This window comes from Neovison vison, chromosome 2 (genome assembly GCF_020171115.1).
Source record: "Neovison vison isolate M4711 chromosome 2, ASM_NN_V1, whole genome shotgun sequence".
Taxonomy (NCBI): domain Eukaryota; kingdom Metazoa; phylum Chordata; class Mammalia; order Carnivora; family Mustelidae; genus Neogale; species Neogale vison.
Genome location: NC_058092.1, coordinates 58,225,535 through 58,247,948, shown reverse-complemented (window position 1 = coordinate 58,247,948; position 22,414 = coordinate 58,225,535). Strand labels below are relative to the sequence as shown.

The 22,414-nt window shown below is 35.4% G+C and overlaps 1 protein-coding gene across 4 annotated transcripts in view; it reads right to left on the bottom strand.

The window, feature by feature from the left end:
• LRRC7 (leucine rich repeat containing 7) overlaps positions 1 to 22,414 on the bottom strand; it is a 562,518-nt gene that overhangs the window by 68,735 nt on the left and 471,369 nt on the right. For 3 of the 4 annotated variants that reach the window (XM_044238449.1, XM_044238451.1, XM_044238450.1), the window contains 4 exons: positions 20,585 to 20,696; positions 20,192 to 20,372; positions 16,820 to 18,500; positions 4,243 to 4,362 (listed from right to left, as the gene is read on the bottom strand). In XM_044238449.1, the coding sequence (XP_044094384.1) occupies positions 4,243 to 4,362; positions 16,820 to 18,500; positions 20,192 to 20,372; positions 20,585 to 20,696 (2,094 nt within the window). Of the gene's footprint in view, positions 1 to 4,242; positions 4,363 to 12,774; positions 12,916 to 16,819; positions 18,501 to 20,191; positions 20,373 to 20,584; positions 20,697 to 22,414 lie in introns of all 4 variants that reach the window. The other variant, XM_044238453.1, reaches the window with a different exon arrangement.

Genomic DNA, 22,414 nt, shown 5'->3' with positions numbered 1-22,414 from the left:
TCACTACTTATTCTCTTTTGATTCCCTATTCTATTTGTAGTTCAATTTTTAATTTTCTATTCTCAGTCTGTCTAGCTTAATGACTACTCACTTCAACTGCAAAAGTAATATTGATTTTTAAAAACATTCATTGTATAATGAAATATAAACCCAATAAATAAGAGTATAATTTTCATAGCTATATCAGTAAATTCTGCAGCACAGACTAATAATTCCATTACCATTTTCATTTTTTAAGGTTGCTTTTCACTGAATATTAACTTACTATATTCAATTATTATATAATAAAAAACTAAATTTGAATATTTAGAGCATTCTTTATATTTTCTACTCTGTGTGATAATAGGTGGATACATCTGTATGTTCTACAGTCTCATATTTTAGACCAAAGAGCTATAACTTGGGGGTAGTCTGAAAATGCACATCATGATAGTAAGAAGAAGATACAAATGAGCTTATATATGAAAGACATGCTACGTATTTCACATTTGATAAGACATATAAAAAGTTATGAAGTTCTCAGATAGATTAAGCAATTATTTAGTCTTCAATAAGATCAACAACCTCACAAGTGTTTCATCAATACAGGATTGCATGGGGTTCTTAAAGTAAGTAGAGAAGCAAACAAATGATCATTATGATTAGTATTAATGATATGATTAAACATAATATTAGGGAGTTTGAAGATAGATTTCAGATAAAACGGATATATGGAGGATAATGTAAACACCTGTTAATTCCACTTAAGAGTAATGAGTGAATGAATCTTTTTCTTTTATGGGAATATTATAGTAGAACTTTGCAACTATGCAAGTGGATATAGTTCCTGCCTTTGGTCAGGCAACCTCCCCTCGACTCTGATAGGTATTCCTTCAACTCTATGCCATTACATTCATCCTCTTATCTTTCCTCATTAATAAGTAGATTCCCCTCCTTTCTTCTCTGAGATTTTCAACTTCCTCTTCATCAATAGCTTCTCATCGGCCTTCAAATATGATCAGGAGTCTGTCATCTTAAATATTCTTTCTGGCTTCCTTACATCCTTTTTTAGATCTACTATAATTGTCTCATTACTTCCAAGTGGAAGCTCCTTTCTTGAGTTTTTTAGGTTTCTATGTTTATCTGCTCCTTAATGTAAGTTCCAATGGATTCCACTCCATCAGTTAAGTAAACTGCTTTTGCCAAGGCCACCAATGACCTCTATGTTTCTAAATCCAAAGAGCCTTTATTCATACTTACCTTGCTTGATTTTTTCACATTGTGTGAACTGCTGACCACTCCTTCCTTAAAACATTTCCTTCTAGTTTTTTAGTGGTCATTGGAGTCGAGGGCTCTATCTATTCTACTCCAACTGATTAGTCAAAGCCAATCATATAATTTCATAGACTTGCTAGGGATAGGAAGTCCTTAGTTATTTTGGATCAGTGAGATATAAGAAGAGGTTAGTTGAGAGATTTAGGGTTGAAATGTTCCTCTTGTAACAGACAGCTATTGGGAATTTGGTTCTCTCCCTTGATGGATTTGAAAACAGAAGCTTGTATCTCCAATTGTCGTTGGCAGCCAACATAAAATAATGAGAGAAACCAATTTTAGGATAAAACCAACAGTATGGTTATGAGTGGAGAGGGAAAAAAGCCCTAAGTATTTAGATTATAATACTGAAGACTAGATCTGAGGCATACTCTAAATATTGTTAATCAGCTAAGTATTTAACATTCAAGGCTATTTCCCTTGAATTTCCTATAACTTGTGTCAGAAAGAACCCTACTGATAAAATCTTTAGTTATTCCTTTCCTGTTCCTCCTAAGAACATCCTTTAAATGTTGGTGTTCCATGGAGTTCTGTGTCACCTATCTGTCTCACTCACAGCTAATTATGACATGATTACTAGGTTTGTATCTTTAGCTAAGATTTCTCTTCTGAACTTCAGATAAATATATCCAAATAAGCAATAAACATTATCTCTCAGATACTCTACATATACCTCAAATCAACACATTAAAACTTAAGTTAACCTCCCCTCCTCCACTTCTACCTATCACTCTTTTTGTACTTCCAATCTCAGTGCATGGCACAATATCAATCCCTTGTCCAAATTAGAAACCTGTGTATCAATCATGGAACTTATATCTATCTCCTATATCCTATGTCCAGCCAATCACAACATCATGTTGGCTCACCTTTGAAGAAGATATTGAATCTATGCATTTCTTGTCACCACCCATTGCTTCCATTTACTCTCCCCTGTATTACAAAAGAACTTTCCTAACTGGTTCCATCACCTTCAGTCTTTCTCCTCTACAATTCATTCTCTGTAAAGCTATCAAAGTGTTATTTAAATGAAATTTTAATCTTGGCTTTCCCCTGTTTAAAACACTTCACTGTTCTTCTTCTTATTTCCTTCAGAATAAAATGCAGCATGATCAAACTTCTATTTATCCTCCAGCCTTATTTCACATCACTCCTCTCAACTTCCTTTAGTTTCTTTACGGAACAGGTGCCCTTTCCAGATTCTTTCGTAGCCCTAGATCCCAACTTCATAGCACTAATCACACTGCATTATGTTTATCTTCTAGGCTTAATATTGCCCAATAGGCAGATTAATAACGTGTAATACATGCAAATCAGGTCATTAACAAACATTTTAGGTAAAATAATGTGATAGGTAATATATATGTATATATTAAAAAACATTGAAGGAGTCATCAAGAGGAAAATCATCACCTAGGTTACAAAGAAAGTATGTGATTATATAGCAAGTTATGAGACATAATTATAAAATAAACACTCTTGTACTTAAGAACTAAATGTAAGAGCCACAATTCAATTTAAGAAATAAAACAGCAGCAAGAATAATACAAATTTCTTCCCTAATCCTACCTCCAGCCTTCCCTTCAGAGATAACCATAATCATAAATTTTGTTAACCATTCCCTTATAAAAATAGTTTTCTGACTCATGTACTTATGCCTAAATAATATATTTTTAGTTTTGCTTGTTTTTGAGATTTATAAATATGATAGTTTTGATGTGTTCCATCTTCTGAAACTTGTTTTTTGCTCAAATTATGTTTCAAAAGTTTATACACATATCATAATTATGATTAACTGATTTTCATTGCTTTAAAATACTTTTCTGCGTGAATAGCAGAGTTTATTTACAAACTTTCCTGGTGGTAGGCATTTGGGTTTTTCCAGTTTTCTACTATTATAAATATTACAAGTGTCTTGAATAGTATCTCGGGAGGGCAATTTTTGGATAGTAGGGTATGTTCATGTTCAGTTTTATAAGATAATTTGATACCAAACTGATTGTGCTTTTTATTCCTGTGAGAACTATATAAAGGTTTCCATTGCTCTTATAGTTGCAAACAACCTACATTTTTCAGACTTCTTAATTTTTGTGACTAGTAGCTATAAAATAGCATCTTTTTTTTTTGTATTTCTGATTGACAAAAGTATTTCGTTTTTAAAAATGTTTATTTACTCTCCTAGTTCCCCTTGTATTTTACCATCCTTTTTAGTGTTGTATGTCTTTTGTTGTTGACTATATGAGTTTCAAAAAATATATTCTGGGATACCAATCCCTAGTTCCTCATATATGCTACAATTATCTTCCCAACGTTGTGGCTTCTTTTCTTCCCTTCATGGTGATTTAATACATGATATTATAATTACCTACCTATCACTTAGCCTACCTCACTAGACTAAAAGGTCTTCAAGGTAAGACACCATCTTACTCATTTTTGTTTCCCAGTATCTAGCAAGTGCTCAACACATAGCTGAACACATACAGTTGCTCAGTAAGTATTTATTGAATGAATGATTGGATGAATGAACTGCTATGATTTTAAAAGTGGTAAATCGAACTTCTTTTAGTCAAATTGCATTTTACACAAGTTGACTGCACCAGACTGCTAAACTAAAGAGGCTCAGAAGTATGCATTACCCACAATCCTGTGCTTACACTTCAAAGGTAGGGCACCAGGAAGAGGTGACAGTATCTGCAGAGAGGTGGCAGGATGTTGCTTACAAAAATTTGTTACCAATTCTTAACATTTGGTAGTGTTCATTTCTCATCCTTTTTAATGCACTTACAGTTAACTGAACTCCCTATAGTGGGGTAATATTTAGCCTAAATTTATTACAAAATTAGAAATGATGTTAAGACACAAGATAGGGATTACATATTACAATGGATATGCAAGGTTCATGGTTTGTATCATTAATTTGAAATTGGTTACCTTTTTAGTAATGGTGTCTGGAGGTACATCCCGCCTCCCAAGAGGATAAGGATTCCATTGGCCACTAGGAGATACATCTTCTTGTCCATTGTCTAAAATGTTGCTTTGCTGGGACGGGGTCTATTGCGAAAATGGTATGGCATTTCTTTAGTGATGAAATAGACGTTTATCATAGTTTTCTGAAAAGAGTCCCTAGTGACTATGATAAAATTAATTTTGTTTAATTGCAGAAACACAATATATCCTGAACTGGAAGAACTGTTATACACTAATTACTCAGTAAGAATTCTAAATTGACAGCTTTTTGGAAGCAGTGAGTAATTCAATTAAAATAACCACCTTAGAGTTATTTACTGAATTTTAAAGAAAAGTTTAGGTTATTTACAGTACCTGAATAAAAAAATAATCAGAATAAAATTAACCAATTGTTAAAAAACACAACATATAAACTTGCTTAATTCAATTCTTTAGTATGATCTTACCATTTAGAATATAAACAGAAACAATATAATACATAGTATGTAGCTTTCAATATTTCAAACCATAACCTAAAACAGATTTTATAAGGCTGTACTGATTATGGTAGAACATGACTTGCACTAATCCAACATAGTGTTAATACTAACATAGTGTAAGACTTATGGTACTATGACATTATCTACAGATTGCTTTTAGGGAAATATGAAAGGAACATAAAAAATATTGGGCTATTAGAATCACATATAAATAAATGACTGTTTTGATTTTAAGTTTATTTATATAGATCATTTACGATTTAAAGTTTAAACTCTTCATATAGTTCTAGCTGATTTATTGCTTATTATTTTTAACAAATAATAATACCTCTGTCATTATTATTATTAATATTGGATACCAGGGAGGGCTCCATAGTCTGATCTGAGTAATAGCAAGTAATTATATACCATCAGAAAGACAGCCTCCAGTGGAGGATATAGTACTGGTATATTTTTCCTGTGGAAACAGACCAACTTTCCTGAAAGACTTTCTCCTCCCCTAACCTACAGGATATCCAGGTACTCCTTGATTTCCTGGGAAATTTTATATAGGTGGGAAATTCTGCCCAGTGTTTCTTATGCCATTTTCTGCCCATGTTTTGAAGTATCCCTATAGACAAATAAAGCCTAGTTAGAGGCGTATGTACAGCTCTACTCTGTGTGAGGAATTGTCCAACCCCAAGATGGGAGAACTGGGCCATTCTCTTCACAACATGGCACAGATGGGCTGCTTGGCAGCCCTCATCTGTTACACAGAGTGGTCCTAGTTGTTTTTTAAAAAACAATTATATAACCGTGCAATCTGCATTCTGACTGCATGCATTTTTTTAAAAGAGATTTCTTGGAACTGTTTTAAAATAAGATTATGACACTAGATGAATTTTTCCTAAGGTCTAATGGATATCATGAAAAGTAAGGAGATAACTCAATTTTCTTCTTGTGGTTTGGCCATAAGAATTTCTTTTTCATGAGTCTATCAGAAAGTATGAAAAAAGAGAAAACAGGTACTGAATTGAAGCATCTGGGTTAGAGGAATGAATTCACTTGCATTTGTTTGAGAAATTACATGTAGGTAACACATTAAAACTACATATTACTTGAAATAAAACCAGATAACTACTAAATGTCTGTTTGTCTGTTGTTAAGCATTAATTTTCTAGTCTTTTCATTTTTCAGATTAAAACATTTGCATATGCCCACACACAATTTTTCTACATATTAAAATAAGACAAGTCAAATTATTAAAATTAAGCACTTAAAATATAAATTTTCAGCGTAAGCACTACTCACCGGTGTTTTTTGTTTGTTTGGTTTGGTTTAAATTAATGATTTAAACTAATATCCATGTCTTTCTGGCTTGATTTCTTTGCCAGGGAAGTAGGATAATGAATGTATTCATCTGGTTAGGTGTGTGTGCAAAATCTATTTTTGAGAAGAGGACAGAATGTAACACAAGTATTTTTTTTTTTCCTCCATATCATCCTCATCTCTTTCCTATTTCCTCCACTAGTCTTGCTTCAGTTGCCTAGACAGGACTCCTAGTCACAGAGAGCAACTAAGAATTGCAGAATTCTTTCTGGTGTTTTTTAAAAAAAAAAATCCTTTAGTCAAAATCCTAATATCATGATGGTGTAGGCTCTTCCTTAGTTTAAGAATCAATCTTTCTCTTTTTAAAATTAGAGCTAACAACCACACCGCTTCTACAGTACAGGGGTCAGAGGAAACATAAACATGCAGACACATGAAAAAAATACTTTCACTAGACAACAAAATTAAAAGAATTTCCTGAACGCAATTTCCTTTCTTCATTTCAAGAATGCTCTGGCCTTTTTGTTTTTCATAAGTGAGACTCCCTGGGGCTTAAGTTTGGAGAAATAAAAAAAACATGAAAACCATTTATTAACGTTGGGGGGGAGGTGGTCCAAAAAAACCCTATATAGTGGGTTCACATTCTGTCTCGAAAGATGTACAGCTATTTAGAAAAAAATTATACTTTTGATAAAGTGCTACTGACTTGTATATAAATGCAGTTGCTTTGTTGTTAAAATTCTATAAAGGAGTAAAAGGAACAACTGAAAAATATAGAAAAAAGTAATGAAGCTATCACTGTTGAAATTTGTTATTGCAGAGATAATAAAATTGAGGTTCAGTTATTTACTCAAATATTTCTAGTACCACATTCTAGATATTTTCTTTAGATACTTTAAAATAGTAAGAATGTCTTCTTTTCCTTGGCACATATAACTAATTAAATATAAAAGACATGGAAAATCACCATAATGCACCATTTTCTCAGCTTCTAAATTCTGTAGGTCTTCAGATATTTAAGAGAATAGAGAAAATGGTCATTATAACTTAATGAACACCCACAGATTATGTTTGTTAAGAAATACACTAATGCTAAGGAGAAGTTTTGCTGAAGAGATACAGCCCCAGAAATGTCTGTGGACGTTTATAGATTTAACATTTATGTTTTTGACTACCATAAAGGATCACAAGTGTCTACTGGAAGAAGTAATTTCTAATTTTGCTGAGGCATAAATGTGAACGAAAATCTGTGATATATATGTGCATGTGTGTGAGTGTGAGCTTATGGTGTGAGTATGTATGTACAGGATTCACAAATATGAATAAATGAGCTTAGCAGATCTAGTAGTTTTGCTTTGGTTAGCTAATTAATGGGTGCACTGAATGCTTGAAAAATTATACTTACTGCATTTAGCTGGAGAAATTATATGAGGGTGGTATTAACATTTGGCACTTCGCAAAACTCTTGGGATATATGCCTTAAGAACTCAAAGATCTGTTTTGCTTAGTAATTGGCATATAGTTCACAAAAAGCATTACAATAGATTTAAAAATGTTCTAAAAATAATCTTCCTAAAAGTATTTCTCATGAAAATTATTGTTAGATTATTCATTTTCTGCACATATTTAAAAAATAGGTATTAAAATATATGCCAAGTTTCAATATAAATGATTATGATGTCGAGGGGTTTATTCTGAAGGTCTCAATATAATGTTCAGATGAGTTTTTAAACCAGCATTTCATTGTCATCTTGAAAAAGCATCTGAATGAATAACATCATTATTTTGGTAATTTTAGCCATTGTCCATAAGGATTCATGTGAATTTACAGGCCGGAGGTTTTTTTCTTTTTTTTTCATAATTAGAAAGATAAGTGAATCTTTCTTAAGTGATAGGTAGCCAGTAATAAATGCAGCAGAATCAATAGAAGCTATAGGCCTAAGTTGCCCCAAGGTGCTGCATTAATCTTGCTTTGCTTTCAGTGGGAAAAAAAAAATGGAATTAAGTAAGTAACCCTTGAGATTAGGGTGAATAAATGCATATCAAATATTGTTACTATTTGATCCTGAGTCATCTACATAGATGTGGTAAGATAGGACATTAGAAATTTAAAAATAATTTAAGTGCACACATTTCTGTCCAAATTTTTCTAATCCAAAAGATAGTGGGATGAGTGTCAACTAATAAAACAGATAGCAAGGCCATCTTCTTCCAGGCAAAATTCTATGAAAAGATTGTTTAATACATATATTTCCATAATTTCCTGAAGTTGTAATTTACATTAGTGTCTATTTCAATAAGCCAATAAGCAGTAGGTGCTATGGTATAATATTATGGTGGTAGAAGTTAAAAAGAAAGGAACAAGAAAAAAAGTGTCACTTTCTCCAGCGTGTAAGAGATCACACTATACTGTCAGCCACACACCTGCAGAGGGGATCTAGCAGAGGCCAGTGATTTCTTCCCCAGTTCCACTTGTCTCTGGGGCTGCAGTAGCAGAAGTGATTAACTTGGGTTCACAATCTTTGACCTTTCACTGCCTTCAAGCATATTTTTGATAATACTGAGTGCCCAGGAAATGCAAATGAATCTTAAAAAGCACGAGGTAACTGTGAGCATTTATTAGGTTCTGCTATCAAGCCCTGTATCTGTAGCAAGTGGGGAATGATTTGGGTCATGATAGGTTTTAGATCAGTTAATATACTCTACTGTGTAGTGTTTTCTCCATCCCATAAGATCTGTTTTTCTGGATTATTATGAAGATGATGTAAGATAATAATGTACATGAAAGAGCTCTATCAAAAATGATGAGTTATGTTCTCTGAAAATGTCAGGTTTTATAAATAGTTGAGAAGGCTTCATTGTATGGTAAAAACAGCAGGAAACCTGGTGCCAAGCAGAGTCAGATTCAGATTCTACCTGCTACTACTTTTAGGTGCAAGGGTAACAATAGGAAATTGGTAGAATGTAGGTAAATTCCTTTGTGTGACACATGAGCCTCAGTTTCCTGGTCTGTACAATGGAGATAAATACTTCCATTGAGGGTCTGTGAAGCTTGTGTGAAAAAACATATTTAAGGTACCTAATGGTACCAGGGACAGTGTAGATTCTTAATAAATCCTTGTCTTAATTCTCCTGGTGATATATTTATTCTACCATTAATCTGGATTATAAAAATGGCAATTTGAATTGACATTTTACAATATTATATTTCTCTCTAATAACATAAAATTTCAAAGCAATAACTAAGCTCAATTACAACAGAACACATTGGAAGAAGCACATGGAACCACCAATAATGTCATAGAAAGTTGCCTTAAATGCTTTTTGGAGAGGCAGGAAATAAATGATAAATGAATGAGTGAATGAATAAATAAATGGATAGATAGAAAATAGTAATAATTTTATAATTTAATAATGATTTATACATGTTAATTGCTTGGTTATAAGTACTACTAATTTTTTTAGGAAATTAGAATAAACATCAGTAAATAAAAATTAAAGGAAATTAAATATTAAAATAACTACGTTGTGTATCTTGACATTTTGTTAATATGTTGCCTAAAATTACCATAGAACATGTAATTTACTGTTTATAGTATAGGGAGCCTATATGGAGCTTGTAATTCGTGAAAAATGTACAAAACTTGACCTGGCATGTAATAAATATGAACAAATTAGAAATATTCAAAAACACAGAAAAATCTGGGAGTCTTCTCTCTTCATTTACATCAATATTCATTTTGTAATTAGAAGAACAGATTCTTCAGTCTTCATTTACAAACAACTATCTTTTTTAATTAGTTTATTATAAATTTGTTTAAAACATTTGAAAAAAAAACAAAAAACTAGATACATTTGGTAACCAAACAGAAACTCAAAACAGAAAACGAGTAACACCCTCAGTTAGGACCTCAGTTAGTACAAATAGTGCCTTTCCGTCAGTTACCAATATGGAGGATGGGAAAGGCTAGAATCACAGAAGGGTACCCTTTCTGGGTACACAAGCTGCAAAAATAGCATCTCCATGTGACAGAGAAAACACAAAAAACTGCCTCTCTTAATTGCAAGAGGTACGATTTGCCAAGCAGAGTATGGGGAAAGGATGTGGACTTCAGCCCCTGAACATTCCCTGAGGAATCTCTGTAACTCCGTTTCCAGCACTTAACTGGTAATATGTGAAAATGTTAATTTAGGTTCCTCAGGACATCCAGAGGTATTTACCATAGCACCTACCTAGAGATGGCTAGTATTGTCATTCAGAAATTTTATAAATAAAAAGAGCTCCCATATTTCCATGGGAGAATGAACAGTTTTATCAGTTTTATCTACAGAAAATACTTCTTTATAAATTGATCTTACTTTATATTTTCAGTGCAATTCTCATGGCTAACAAGCATTTAGAGACCGCAAAGAAATCTTAATTGCTGGTACAAATTTTTATTATCTTAAGTAGCAAGACAAAAATGTTGTAATAGGTTTTTATGCATTTGTAAGTCAAAGGAAAATAATTTTTGTCTCTGTCCTCTCCCAGTGAGGACTCGGGAAATTGAACCTTGACCATAAGACCTGTTAGCGATGGTCAGTGGAGCCAAGAAAGGAAAATTTTAAGAGAAGGTGACTCTAAAGCTTGGCAGAAAAAACAAAGACATTTTCAAATTAAAGCAGCTCTGCAGAAGAGCTGTGCCTGAGCACAAAGACGAGGGGGGCAGAGAATTAGAGTGGAATCCATGGGAATAAGTAGAGTCTGGAGTATTCCTGAAACATCAAGCACCCAGTGCCCATACCTGACAAGGCTTCTACACTGGCAGCAGGATAGGAAAGTCGCCCCAGATGCCTAAAGCTGAAAGTTTATATGCTTTAAACTGGTAATTTGGGGTCATGTAATCTTTCAGGAGTAATGCAGCCAACTGTCCTGTCTATATTCCTTTTCCCTCCATTGCTTTCTCTTCTCTCTCTCTCCACACTCCCTGCCTCGTGTGGATAACATATTGATGATAATTCATTTTACGATGGAGTCTTTCAATACTCAAATTATTTTTGGCTTGCAATTTAATGTACCTTCCAAAGAGAATTCCTTTCGGTCATCTAACTGAGGAAGGTTGAAAAGTCTCTAAATATTAGAACTCTGTAATATTTCTGATATAGGTTCTCTTAGAGCTATAGTAACAGTTAATGAATCTGTTCCCTTGGGTACCCCAAACAAGATCGGAAAGTTAATATAGCAACATAGAGGCACCAAATTGATATTTGGGGAACAATTTAAACATTGAGAAACAGTTTCAAGTATATTACCATTTTTCAGGCACGGACTATATCCATATTGTTCTATAGATGGCTGAGTTTAATAGGGATGAACATTAGCAAAATAAGGGGCTTTCCATACAATTTCAAGGGGTGCAAACAACAACTCCTTCCTATCAAGATCTTGCTGATCTGCTCACTAAATTTTGAAATTCCATCCTATTAGTTTAAGGGCTTGGTTCCTATCAATTGCAAGCCCATCAGGAGAGGGGCCTAGTTAAATGGTGTCTTATCTATTCCTCCGTGCAAATCCAACATTCAAAAGTTTTTAACTTAGTTAGTTCCCCCGCCCCCAAACAACTGTGGGTGATGAAAAAGCTGTGAATATAGATGTCTCTTTGGTTTTATTCCTCTATTGACACTATGAAGAAAACTATACAGAGTTAGGGATTGTTATTAAGACTAATTTAACAATAAAACATGGATTTGAGGTCTTTGGCCTTCATTTTGCTGGGATGGGAATTCTTTCCTCATGTTCATTAATTTTATTATGAGAGAAGTATTTGGAGGCTACTGTTACTCTGTTATCCCTCTTTGCATTGTTTTTCTTCATAAAACTTACTAGGCTAATGACTATATTAATAATATAGTCATAATGACATATTGCATGAAAATGACTCATTAGCCTCTAACAAGATGTAACTAAGACAGAGGCGTTAGTCAATTTAAACAGGTAAAATGTGCATTCTCACTTTTGCCTGAATTAAACAGCAGAAATATTCCTTTGACAATGGAAATGTTTTGTCTTTCACTATATTTCATTTCAAATGAGCCTACAATTATATTGAAAGCCCTGTTAACGTGTTCCTTTTCCATTAGTCTAGGATGAGTAACAATTTGCTAGCTAAGCCATGAGGTTGTTTCTCATGTTTTATTTCCGTGTGATATTTTCCACAAAGACAATGGGCTGAAGAAGCATTTAGGAGTGCCAACCACTTCATTTCCATTGTAATTTAGGTCTCTATGTCTTTTCCAAAGGGATCAGCTGAAATCCAACAATAATTTCTAGCTCTGTTCTCAGAATGCATCAGCAAAGGAAGAGAGGGCTATCTCCAAAAACATTTTAAAAAATATACGTTTATAAATCTACACACACACAAAAGAAAGGAAAACAAAGAATAAAAGAAAAAGAAATGGGTAATAAGAAAATGAGCCTTAAAGCAACTCAAAAAGCCATGTACCTGCTCAATCCAAAAAGCAAGCTGTTAAGCAGGAACCTGAGAATTATTCTAGCTCTCAATATTCATTTAGCAGCTAAGAGTTTGGGCTCTACATTATTTGCCCTTGTGCTTTTTGGACTCAGGAGAGTCTATAAGCAGGGTTGTATGTACAGCCTAAACACATTAAGTGAACAAACAACATTAATTGGCTTTGGTATGCTGACACATGTAAGGCAGTCCATACTTACTTTCTGAAGAGGTAGTTCTTGTAGATCAAATTTAGACTTAGTCTGCAAGTTTAAAGTCATGCTTCTGCCTGCATGCATTGCTGAAATACCTCCATAGGGCAGCATGCCAAGGTTAACTGTGTTGTGTTTGTAAGCAGCATTCTGAGTAGAGGAAATAATCATGTGACAGGGTGTGAACACATGCTCAACAAACTGATTATTACATGAACATGTTTAAATTTATAACATTTAACTTTAAGCGGGCAAACAGTAACTTTCTTTTAAACATGCACTTGATCAGACAGAAGCATACAGTAAACAGTGTTAGTTATGCACATAATGAGTACCATCCAAAACTACAGAAAAGACAAAAAGCAAGGATACATTCTGTTTTACATTTGCTGCTAACTCAAGGGCATAAAACCTATCTCTCATATATCATGATCGTGGTGACGTTGGACAAATGTTCGCCTGTGGTAGTCTATTCATTAAAAAAAAAATTCAAAGAGGGAGATCTTAATCAAATTTTGCCAGCTCCAGATCTCATGGTCTCTTTCACATTGTGAGATAAACACATACAAAAGACAGATACCAGCTTCTAATTCTGCCCTAAAACGAAGGCACTACAAGGTAAAAGCCAAAATCAGTGTCCATTATTGCTCGGTCTATCGACATAAATACAGCAACTCAGAAAAAGAACTGGTCAAAAAAAGTCATTCAACCTGACTACTGGCTCACTGAATTTACTGATTAATTTAATTAAACCAGTCCAAAAAATGGTATGTGGATCCAAAGTTTCTGACTTTGTTTCTTAAAAATTACATTTTAAACTGGAGAAATTTCATAGTGATACTAAAGGAAGTATGATTTGAGCTGTTAAAGTTATTTATCTAATATACCTAAGTACCTATAGAGCACTCTGGTGATATCTGAATTGTGGCTGTCTTTCAGCAGGTGCATCTCAGGTTACTCCAGGGATTTGAGAGCTAGTTAATTTTTCTTCTACAGAACTTCATTTAAATTAAAACATTTTGTATGTCCCATCATCAAATAGTTTTCATTAGTACAATCTCCACTTTCCACCTTCCATAAAAAAAGTAGGAATTGACAGTATTTGGTCCCTTTAAGTAATTCTCTTATTTTGGGAAAAAAAAATTTACACAAATTAACTTAGTAAACTTCTTAAAACTGAGTGTTACTGAACAATAACAGCAGGCAGCTATTCTATTCTAAAGGCATTGTTTGCAAAGTAATGATTTTTAGCATCAGTTTCCCTGAACTCAACTGAAAGACAATTATACTCCTGATGGTGTGCTGGTCTACCAATCAAACTTGTTATGGATCCTAGATTATTTCATCCAGTGATCTTTTATTGCCACCATGCCAAAGTTGGAAAGGACACCGGACATTTCAATCCAGCACTTGAATGATTCCTTAAGGTTTAAGATTATTCCAGGGTAGTGCCCTCTAAGCTCCTGTAGAAGGGTAGCAGTCTCGGACATACGCATTCGTGTTTTAAATTCTCTCACAGTGGGACTCTGTTGTGGAAGCATGAGCCTTGAGGTTAAACTACAGGAGAAAACAGCATCTTTTATCTATGGCAGTACTCGGAGCTGCCTCTCTAAGGTCAACAGCAGGCAAGATCTTTAACCAACATTATCTTGGGTGGTTAAGCTTATCCAATGTCCAGTCCTCTGGGCATTCCTCTCTTATGAAGAACGGACAAAGGGCTTGTAGTTTTTAGTGTAACTATTTGATTTCCAGGTTTAAATCCTCAACTAAATTTCACTGGGAAGGAAACAGACCGTTATCTCCGGTGCAGTGTGACTTTGAACACTATGTTAAGAAGCACAGCTATGTCAAAACTATTCTTACATAAAAAGTCTTTGCTTCCGTACCCTGAATTAATCTTTTTGAGTAGCTGGGAAGTTCTAAGTAAGCTACAGCCTGAATAGCTCAGTCATGCACTTGAGAGGAGGAAAGAAATGTTACTTGGAGAAAGTAAGAGGACAAGCTTTCAGGATCTAGTGCCCTGAAGCAATACTGTCCGGTAACTTAATTTCTTGGAATTAAATAAGAAGCTACGGACTATACATTGAAATTGCTCTGGGAAATGAAGGACAGACTAAGGGAACTATAAACGAAGGGGGGAAGCATGGAAACTAACTGAAAAGGAAGGTGTTGTCACAGTAATAGAAAACACACATGAGTTTACTTTTAGTTTTCTGGATCTGGGCTCACAGACTTCTGTCAATCTAAATCCCCCTCCCCTGGTCCTATTTTCCTCTCTCCAAATTCCTGCTCCAGCTAGAGGAGTAGCTCCCATCAAAGGAGAGGAACCATTATCTGGGAAACCAGTAAATACATGATGGTACCAAATGCTTAGCATTTTGTCTTCTTTTTCATGCTTTGTTTTCACTCACTCCTCTGTTGCCTCAAATTACTAGTCACGTACATATGCTCCGAAAAGCTTCTCATAACCTTTCTTGACTAGTTCATCTTACCCTGTTACGTATGGTCGTGTCTACACGAGGCCAGAGTTCCCAAACTGTACTGTATTATTTGGCCCCAAATATTTCCGCCCTCCAAGTTATCTGTCTACATGGAGGGTATAAGTTGAGGTAAGGCATGGTGACAACTGACCAGGTGTCTCCCACTGACAGCCAGTCATGAGGCTTTGATGAGGCTCCCTTCAATGGGACTGAGCACACCTATTTGAAACAGACATTCTGATGAAATCGTTTGCAAGGCAGAACCAATCTCCACATTGAAAAACTAACACCCACACCCACATTTGTTAGTTCACTTGTTCCTAAAAATAATTGTTTTCTTGTCATGTAGACACGACCTACAAACAATATAATTATTTAAAAAGACTATACCTGAAAACACAAAATTCAATATTAAGGAAATATATAATAAATGCCGTGGCCTGTGCTTTTAGCAGGACACCAAATAAAATCATAAAACTATTGAGCAAAACTTTCTAAAGGTATGTTATTACCCAGATCCCTGTTTCGCACTAAGTATTTAAGCCCTAGAAAATGAGAGCCAAAGGCCCTATTGACAAAAAGGACCTTAAGGTCCTTAAGGTTCCAAGGTCAATGCGGAGTACACAAGGCCCTCTACACCAAAGCCACAAAGTACATTCAACGATAAGGGTCAATTGATCATAGTTCTAGAAAATGAAGTATCAGTCTCTTAAGGAGATATAAATAGGCAACAAAAAGTAATTCTAGGCTTTGAAACAAAATATATTTATATATATATTTTATCCTCCTCAATCACTATGATTCCATGCTGTATTGTGACTCAGTCTGTAACTGAATTGGGATTAATTTTCTTTTTTTTTTTTGGTTGCAATATACACACTAATTTGTGCCTTTGTAGTCTTCATAAAGACATCATCTATTTTTGTTGCCTATAGTATGCTTTGAATTTAAACATTTCTTTTTGTATAAAAATCAACATTCTAAGTGGCAGGATTTTTTTTTATTAAGTCAAATAATGTGTAGGAGGGCATTCAATCTCTGCTTATTTTATTTTTCTGTTTCTTGCTGGGAAGATTATCGCTCATTAGAAGTAATAACTTTAGTAGTCCCATAGCAGTAACTGTATGCAAATTTTATAAACAAATTAGGCCTGACTTTATTATAAGTGAGTCTGTGCAGAAAGGGGCAAAATACTCACTTTTTATAGATTCAATAAACATCATACTCTTTAGGTCGCTAGAGAACAGTTCTGTGTCCTAGGAGAGGCATTCCACCTTAATGGCTAGAAAGCAATTGAAGCACCATCCCACATAATCGAGTCAAATTCTTTCTTACTAACAATATTTAGGCTAGATTTGATAAATCATTCACCTACAGGTTATGGACTCTCGAAGAGCATTAAACAATATCCACGAGAAACTATTATGATCAATTTCCCCACAATAGAGAGAGAAATAAAATGCTGATCATCTATTCATTCATGTAGTTCATGCTTCACTACATGTGCTTAGAAATGCCAATAAAGGAAAACTAAAGGCAGGAGGGATATTCTTACAGAGAAATGCCAGACATACCCTGTCTAACCTTCTAGCTTCTATATGTCTAAGCAGCTGTTGTCTCCAGTCTGCAGGCATTTTACCACAGCTCTCCTCTCCCTTCACAGGAGTGGGCCTCGTCTTTATATCACTGTTATCTGATGGCTTGTCACCATAGTTACCCAAGTTATAGTCAGATGGTATTTTTTCCAAAAGAGCTGCCATAGTAGGCCTAGCTGAAACTGGCCTGGTCTGGGAGGCACCGTAACTCTCTGTACTGTAGCTTCTTGCAGACAATGGCCTCCTCTGGGTAAGGTTTTTAACTGGAAAACTTCCCGCCTGAGCTTTCACTTCTTGATATGAAGGGTGTTCATCTTCATACCTGCCATTCCTTTTCAGGAACTGGGACTCAGTCACTGAAACGCTGCTTTGGCGATCCAGACCGCCCCTATATGGAGGTCTGCCGTACCTATCACTCGGAGGCAGCTCATGAGGTTCACTGACCCTTCTAAACATGGCCATTTCTGTGGAGCTCGCCAGGGAGTCGGCTCTTCTCAGGAAGCCTGCCCTGGCACCTTGGCTTGCGAACTGGGCATTCACCACAGCATCCTCATTCACAGATGGCTGAGAAAATGAAAACATTTGCTCCATGGGTGGATATCCTCTGTAAGCTCTAGGACTAACCAAATCCTTGGCGATGTTTTTGCCGGGCTGTTGCACGTACTCGGAATTGTGTTGAAAGGGGGGCGGTATCCTCTTTTCGGCTTTAACTTCCACTGCTCCTTGGGGATTGAAGCTTTGGTCAAACTGATAGACTTTTTTGGTCATGGACGCTTTTTGTTGCTGTGGCCCTTTACTACTTCCATAAGTGAGCATCTCGTCATCCAGCATCGGCACTGACTGGCTTCGAGACATACTGGACATACCATGCTCCGGTCCCAACATTTTGTCTGGCCGTTCATGACTTCCTAAGTGATCACTCCCAGTAGCATAGTTTTCTAATGGTATATTATACACCTTGTATGTACCAATGTCAATCTCATCGATACTCTGTGACTTTTTGAATTTATTGGACTTGATGTCTTTCATGAGTGGGGAAAGCCTCTCTGTGCTTTTACTAATGGAAATAACACCTTTAGATGATTCTGGGCGGCAGTGGATCTGAGAAAAGACATTGCTTAGACTCCTGTTGGGATTGGAATCGTGATACTCCCATGGTACTCCTGGAGAAAAAGGACTAGGTATTTCAGCAGATTCTTTTATATGCTCTTTCCTTTCAGGCAATGGGCTGGTGGTGGGGGTTGTCTCTAATTTGGAAGGGAAAGCGGTCCTGTCTTCAAAAGGACTAGGGGTTCTGGTCCAATTCTGCCAAGGATTGGAAGGAGGCACTTCTGTTTCTGGCGTGTGTCTGTGTGTAGACTGCTCAAGTTCCAGGGGAACACCAACAATCCTATCCTGCCTAATCAAAGGCCTGCGTCCGTGAGAAGATGTGCTTCTAGATTTTGAACTTAAGAGAGGATTGTTGTTGGCATTCTCGCCTGTGGTCTCCTCTGCAACAAACCCTGTGTTATCATAATGTGAACCGTCAGTCCAGTTGTCGGTGAAGGCGTCGCTCATTGGCAGCCGGTCAGGACGCTGTGGTAGATTCCCTGGGGGAACAGCCTCCCGCTGGGTGAGCAATGGCTTTGAATCAAGAGGCTGTGGGAAAGATTGTGCAATCCTGTGAAGACAGTGAGAAGAAGAAATATGAAAACGAGGAAGAGCTGAGTCTTTGCCAGAAAGAGAACAAGCAGCCCAGAGTGCCACAATCCTTTAAGGGATGTTTAGTGGGTCATTCATCCATACCTCATTTACAATTAAGGTGGCACTGTTATTTCATGTCCGCCCCCCACAAATCCATCCCTTTACCTTGCTCTAACTTTTATTTTCCCCTTGTAATCATTACCTTATAACATAGTATATCATTTACTTACCTATTTTATTTATTGTGTATTGTTGTGTGTCCTCTGCCCTCCTGAGGGCAGAGATTTATTTATTTATTTATTTTTCTCTTCAGGCCTAGCATAGTGCCTGGCACATAGTAGCCATTAAAATACATATTTGTGGGATGATTAAATGAATGAAAGAAATAGATAGGTCTTCAGTAATGGTCCTAACACTTGTTTGATAATTAGAATCGCCTGATTCTTGGTCCTCATTTCTGCAATTTCTGATTCAGTACTTTTCCAAACTATTACTGGTCAAGAGTACCTTTCCTATAAATACTTGATATAGCCACTGAACCCAAATTGTCTTCAAGTTACATTTATTTGAAGGCCAGGTATTGAAAACACTGAATTCATTGTTTAGGGGAACATGTTTTCCTAGAATATAAATTATATCATGACTTTTGGTCATTGGTTTGTTCACACCAGTGAGCACAGTGTTTCTAGAAGATGCTCATTTTTCTAGGCTTATTCTAAACTGTTTGCACACTAATAAAATTAAATTATATATTTTTTTTATCAGTGAGAGAAAGACTTTTAAGTGCTCTTGCTAATTAAAAACTAGTACATTTAGAAAGAACCTTCCAAAGCACCTCATTAATCTCAGCTTCTATCACAAATAATGAACTTACAAAGTGAAAGAGTTAAGATTTTTATGATGGACACTGATAGGGAGAAATAGTTATCCATTAGTTACCAAAGAACATATTGCTAACAGTGCTGATATTATCAAGAAAATATGAGTGATAATCATTGACTACCTTTATCATACGATGATTTGTATTTGTTGCCTGTACTGTAAAACATAGCCACAAGGGAAAAAACAAGAGAATAAGAACTGGGTAATTACTACCTTATTGAGTCGCTTTATTGTGCTCTTTGGCTTTTGATTTTTATCTGTAAAATGGAAGTAAAATAAGGTAGGAACCATTTTGGAAAGAGTAAATACTTTTGCTTAGAACCTAACTTTCCATGTGGTAAAAAAACAATGATGATGATGACAATGATGATGATGATAACAATGAAAATTTTACTGAATATTTACTTCGTACTAGGCACACAACTGCTTTCCATGCATCTTAGTTTAATCCATAACCCCATTTGGGATAGTGAGATGACCACGTGTGTCATAAATAAGTATTGGGCAAACAGGATTTTTGGTTTCTGATTTTTAAAATTCTGTTTCTTTTATCTCAACCTGATAATCTCTTACCAACTCTCCCTTAAACAAAGGTTTTGCTGTATAAAATGGATCCATCGTCTCCTGGAAATCCCGGGGGGACTGTGTTTGCTTACCTGACCCATCCATCTGTCTTCTACACCATTCATGTGCTGAATATAATTCAAAAATTAAGATCCCATTTTTTTTAAAAAAGTTGCTGAAAGTAAGCACTTGGGAACAGAAAAAAGGGAATTCTAAACACACCTGTTACCCCATAAAGAATTATGTACTGCATCTTTAGCTGTTGTCTGCAAGGACCCCACTTTAACCCGCGTGTTAGAGGATCCTGAGGAAGCCTGGGAAGGCGAGTAGTCTGAGTAAGTGCCTGAGGAAACACTGTTATTCAGACAGTGAGTTTTGTCAACTTCAGACTCATCAGTTGATTCTGAAATGTAAAGGGGAAAATGTTATAATGCTATGAACATTGACAATAATGAACACAGAAAAGCAAGTATGAGAAACAGATAGTATAACAATGTTAGGAATATATATTTGTAAAATATTTCTATAGACTATGATGAATCATAAGTTACGATTGGAGATTAATCATGCACATGCATTTGTGGCACATTTTCCACATCAGGTTCGCAATGTTACCTTTTTTGTCCTTCCCTAGCAGAACAAGTTTGGGTGGGTACAGAGGGGTCTCAGCTAATGAAGGGTGAAGTTCCCCAATCCTCATTTCATTAGCTGGATGAACAAAAGAATCCTGAGAGATATAATAATATAGGACAAGGAAAGTAAACATTTAAACATTGGTTAACCAAGATGGCAGTATCTTTATTTGGCTCAGATTTAAAGACGGGGCTCTAGACTATAGGTCACTGTGGAGCACTGGGAGAAGTGAGTCACATGTTTCTCTGAGGTAAGTACTTAAATGTTTTGTTTTTCTAATTTAAATGAGTCCATTTGTTCATCAGACATATTTTGAATGCCTTTTTATATGCCTGGCACTGTGCAAAGAACTGTAGAGTTTCCAAAGAAAGACAAAATGTCACCCATGTCCCTCGGAGACTTACCATCTAACTGGGGAGATGAGATACATCTTTATTAACACAGGACCAAATTATGATAAGCGGTATGTGAGTGTATGATACATACATGCATATACATGTTATATTTATAAATATAAGAATCTAAGGGGGGAGCTCCATTGAGAGTTCTAAGAGGAAAGTCCATCACGGACCAACTGAATTTCTTTTGACCCTCAGCTGTCCTCATGAACAGTCGGGTCCTTTAAATCCCACTTTTATTGCCAGCCCCCTCTTAACTTCTGTTTCCCAAGTGATCTTATCCTCCATTTCTTTAGTTCTATGATGACTTCCTCCTAAGGTTTCTAGTTGTCTCGTGATTAATCTAGCTTGCTAAATCTTCATCTAAATCCATTCATTGAGTGTAATGAGCAACACAGGTACAAGAATGTAATTTTATAAAGACAAATGAACATGTTAAAAAAGCCCATGAATTTTAAACTTCTATAATCAAAATGATTATTTCCAGTTAACCAGATAGTGAGAGAGCACTGAGGGAGGTAAAATACCAAATTCCCACTTTCTTATGCCTATAAAAATGTCTTGTCTATGCCCATGGGGAGGCAGTGGTATAAATTTATGCATGGCAATTATCTTTATGTCTTTTTTTCTTAACCTCAGGTTAATTTGAATTCAAAAAACTAACTTTCAGTATTTTCTGTTTTTCTTATTAATTAGTACTTGTTAGTTTAAAACATTAAGGCAACATATTTATAAATATTTTATTTAATCAACGAAAGAATATACTCGAGCACAAAAATATAGTAATGAAATGTGTCCTACCTTCTAACTAATTAATTACAAACAGAAAATCTTATTATATATTTTAATGTCCCACATAGTGAGTGACAGGCTCACATCTTTGGGTATTACAAATAGCCATTTCTTTAATTCCTGGCTTAAGTTCAATTTTTTGGTTTGGTTTTGGTTAGGTTTGTATAAGAATATTTGCCTGTGAAAAGCCTGGTTATATATATCTGATACTTGTTAATTATTTTTAAAAATATTTCTAGTCGAACCTTTCATTTCCTACAAGTGAATTTTGAGACTCAGCAAGGTCAGGGTTATAGAGATAATTAGACCAGTTCCAGCATAGAGGCTTCAATTCTCAGGTTCCTGTCCAATAACCTTCCTTTATATTGAGCTGTCTTCTAGTGAGCTTAACTGTGAGCACATTACAGACATTTAAAATCCCATTCCAGATTTGAAGAGAGGTAGGAAAGACAGCGGGATTGATGGAAATTCCAGAGATGAAGAGGGAAATCTGTTTTCATGGATTTTGAAAAGTATTTCAAGATATTATGATAAAGTTTTAAGGTGACAGAATAGAGGGTAAATGCCTTTACAAATCTTTGTAGAAATTTATAAGTAGAAGCAGACACACGTTTCAGAAAAG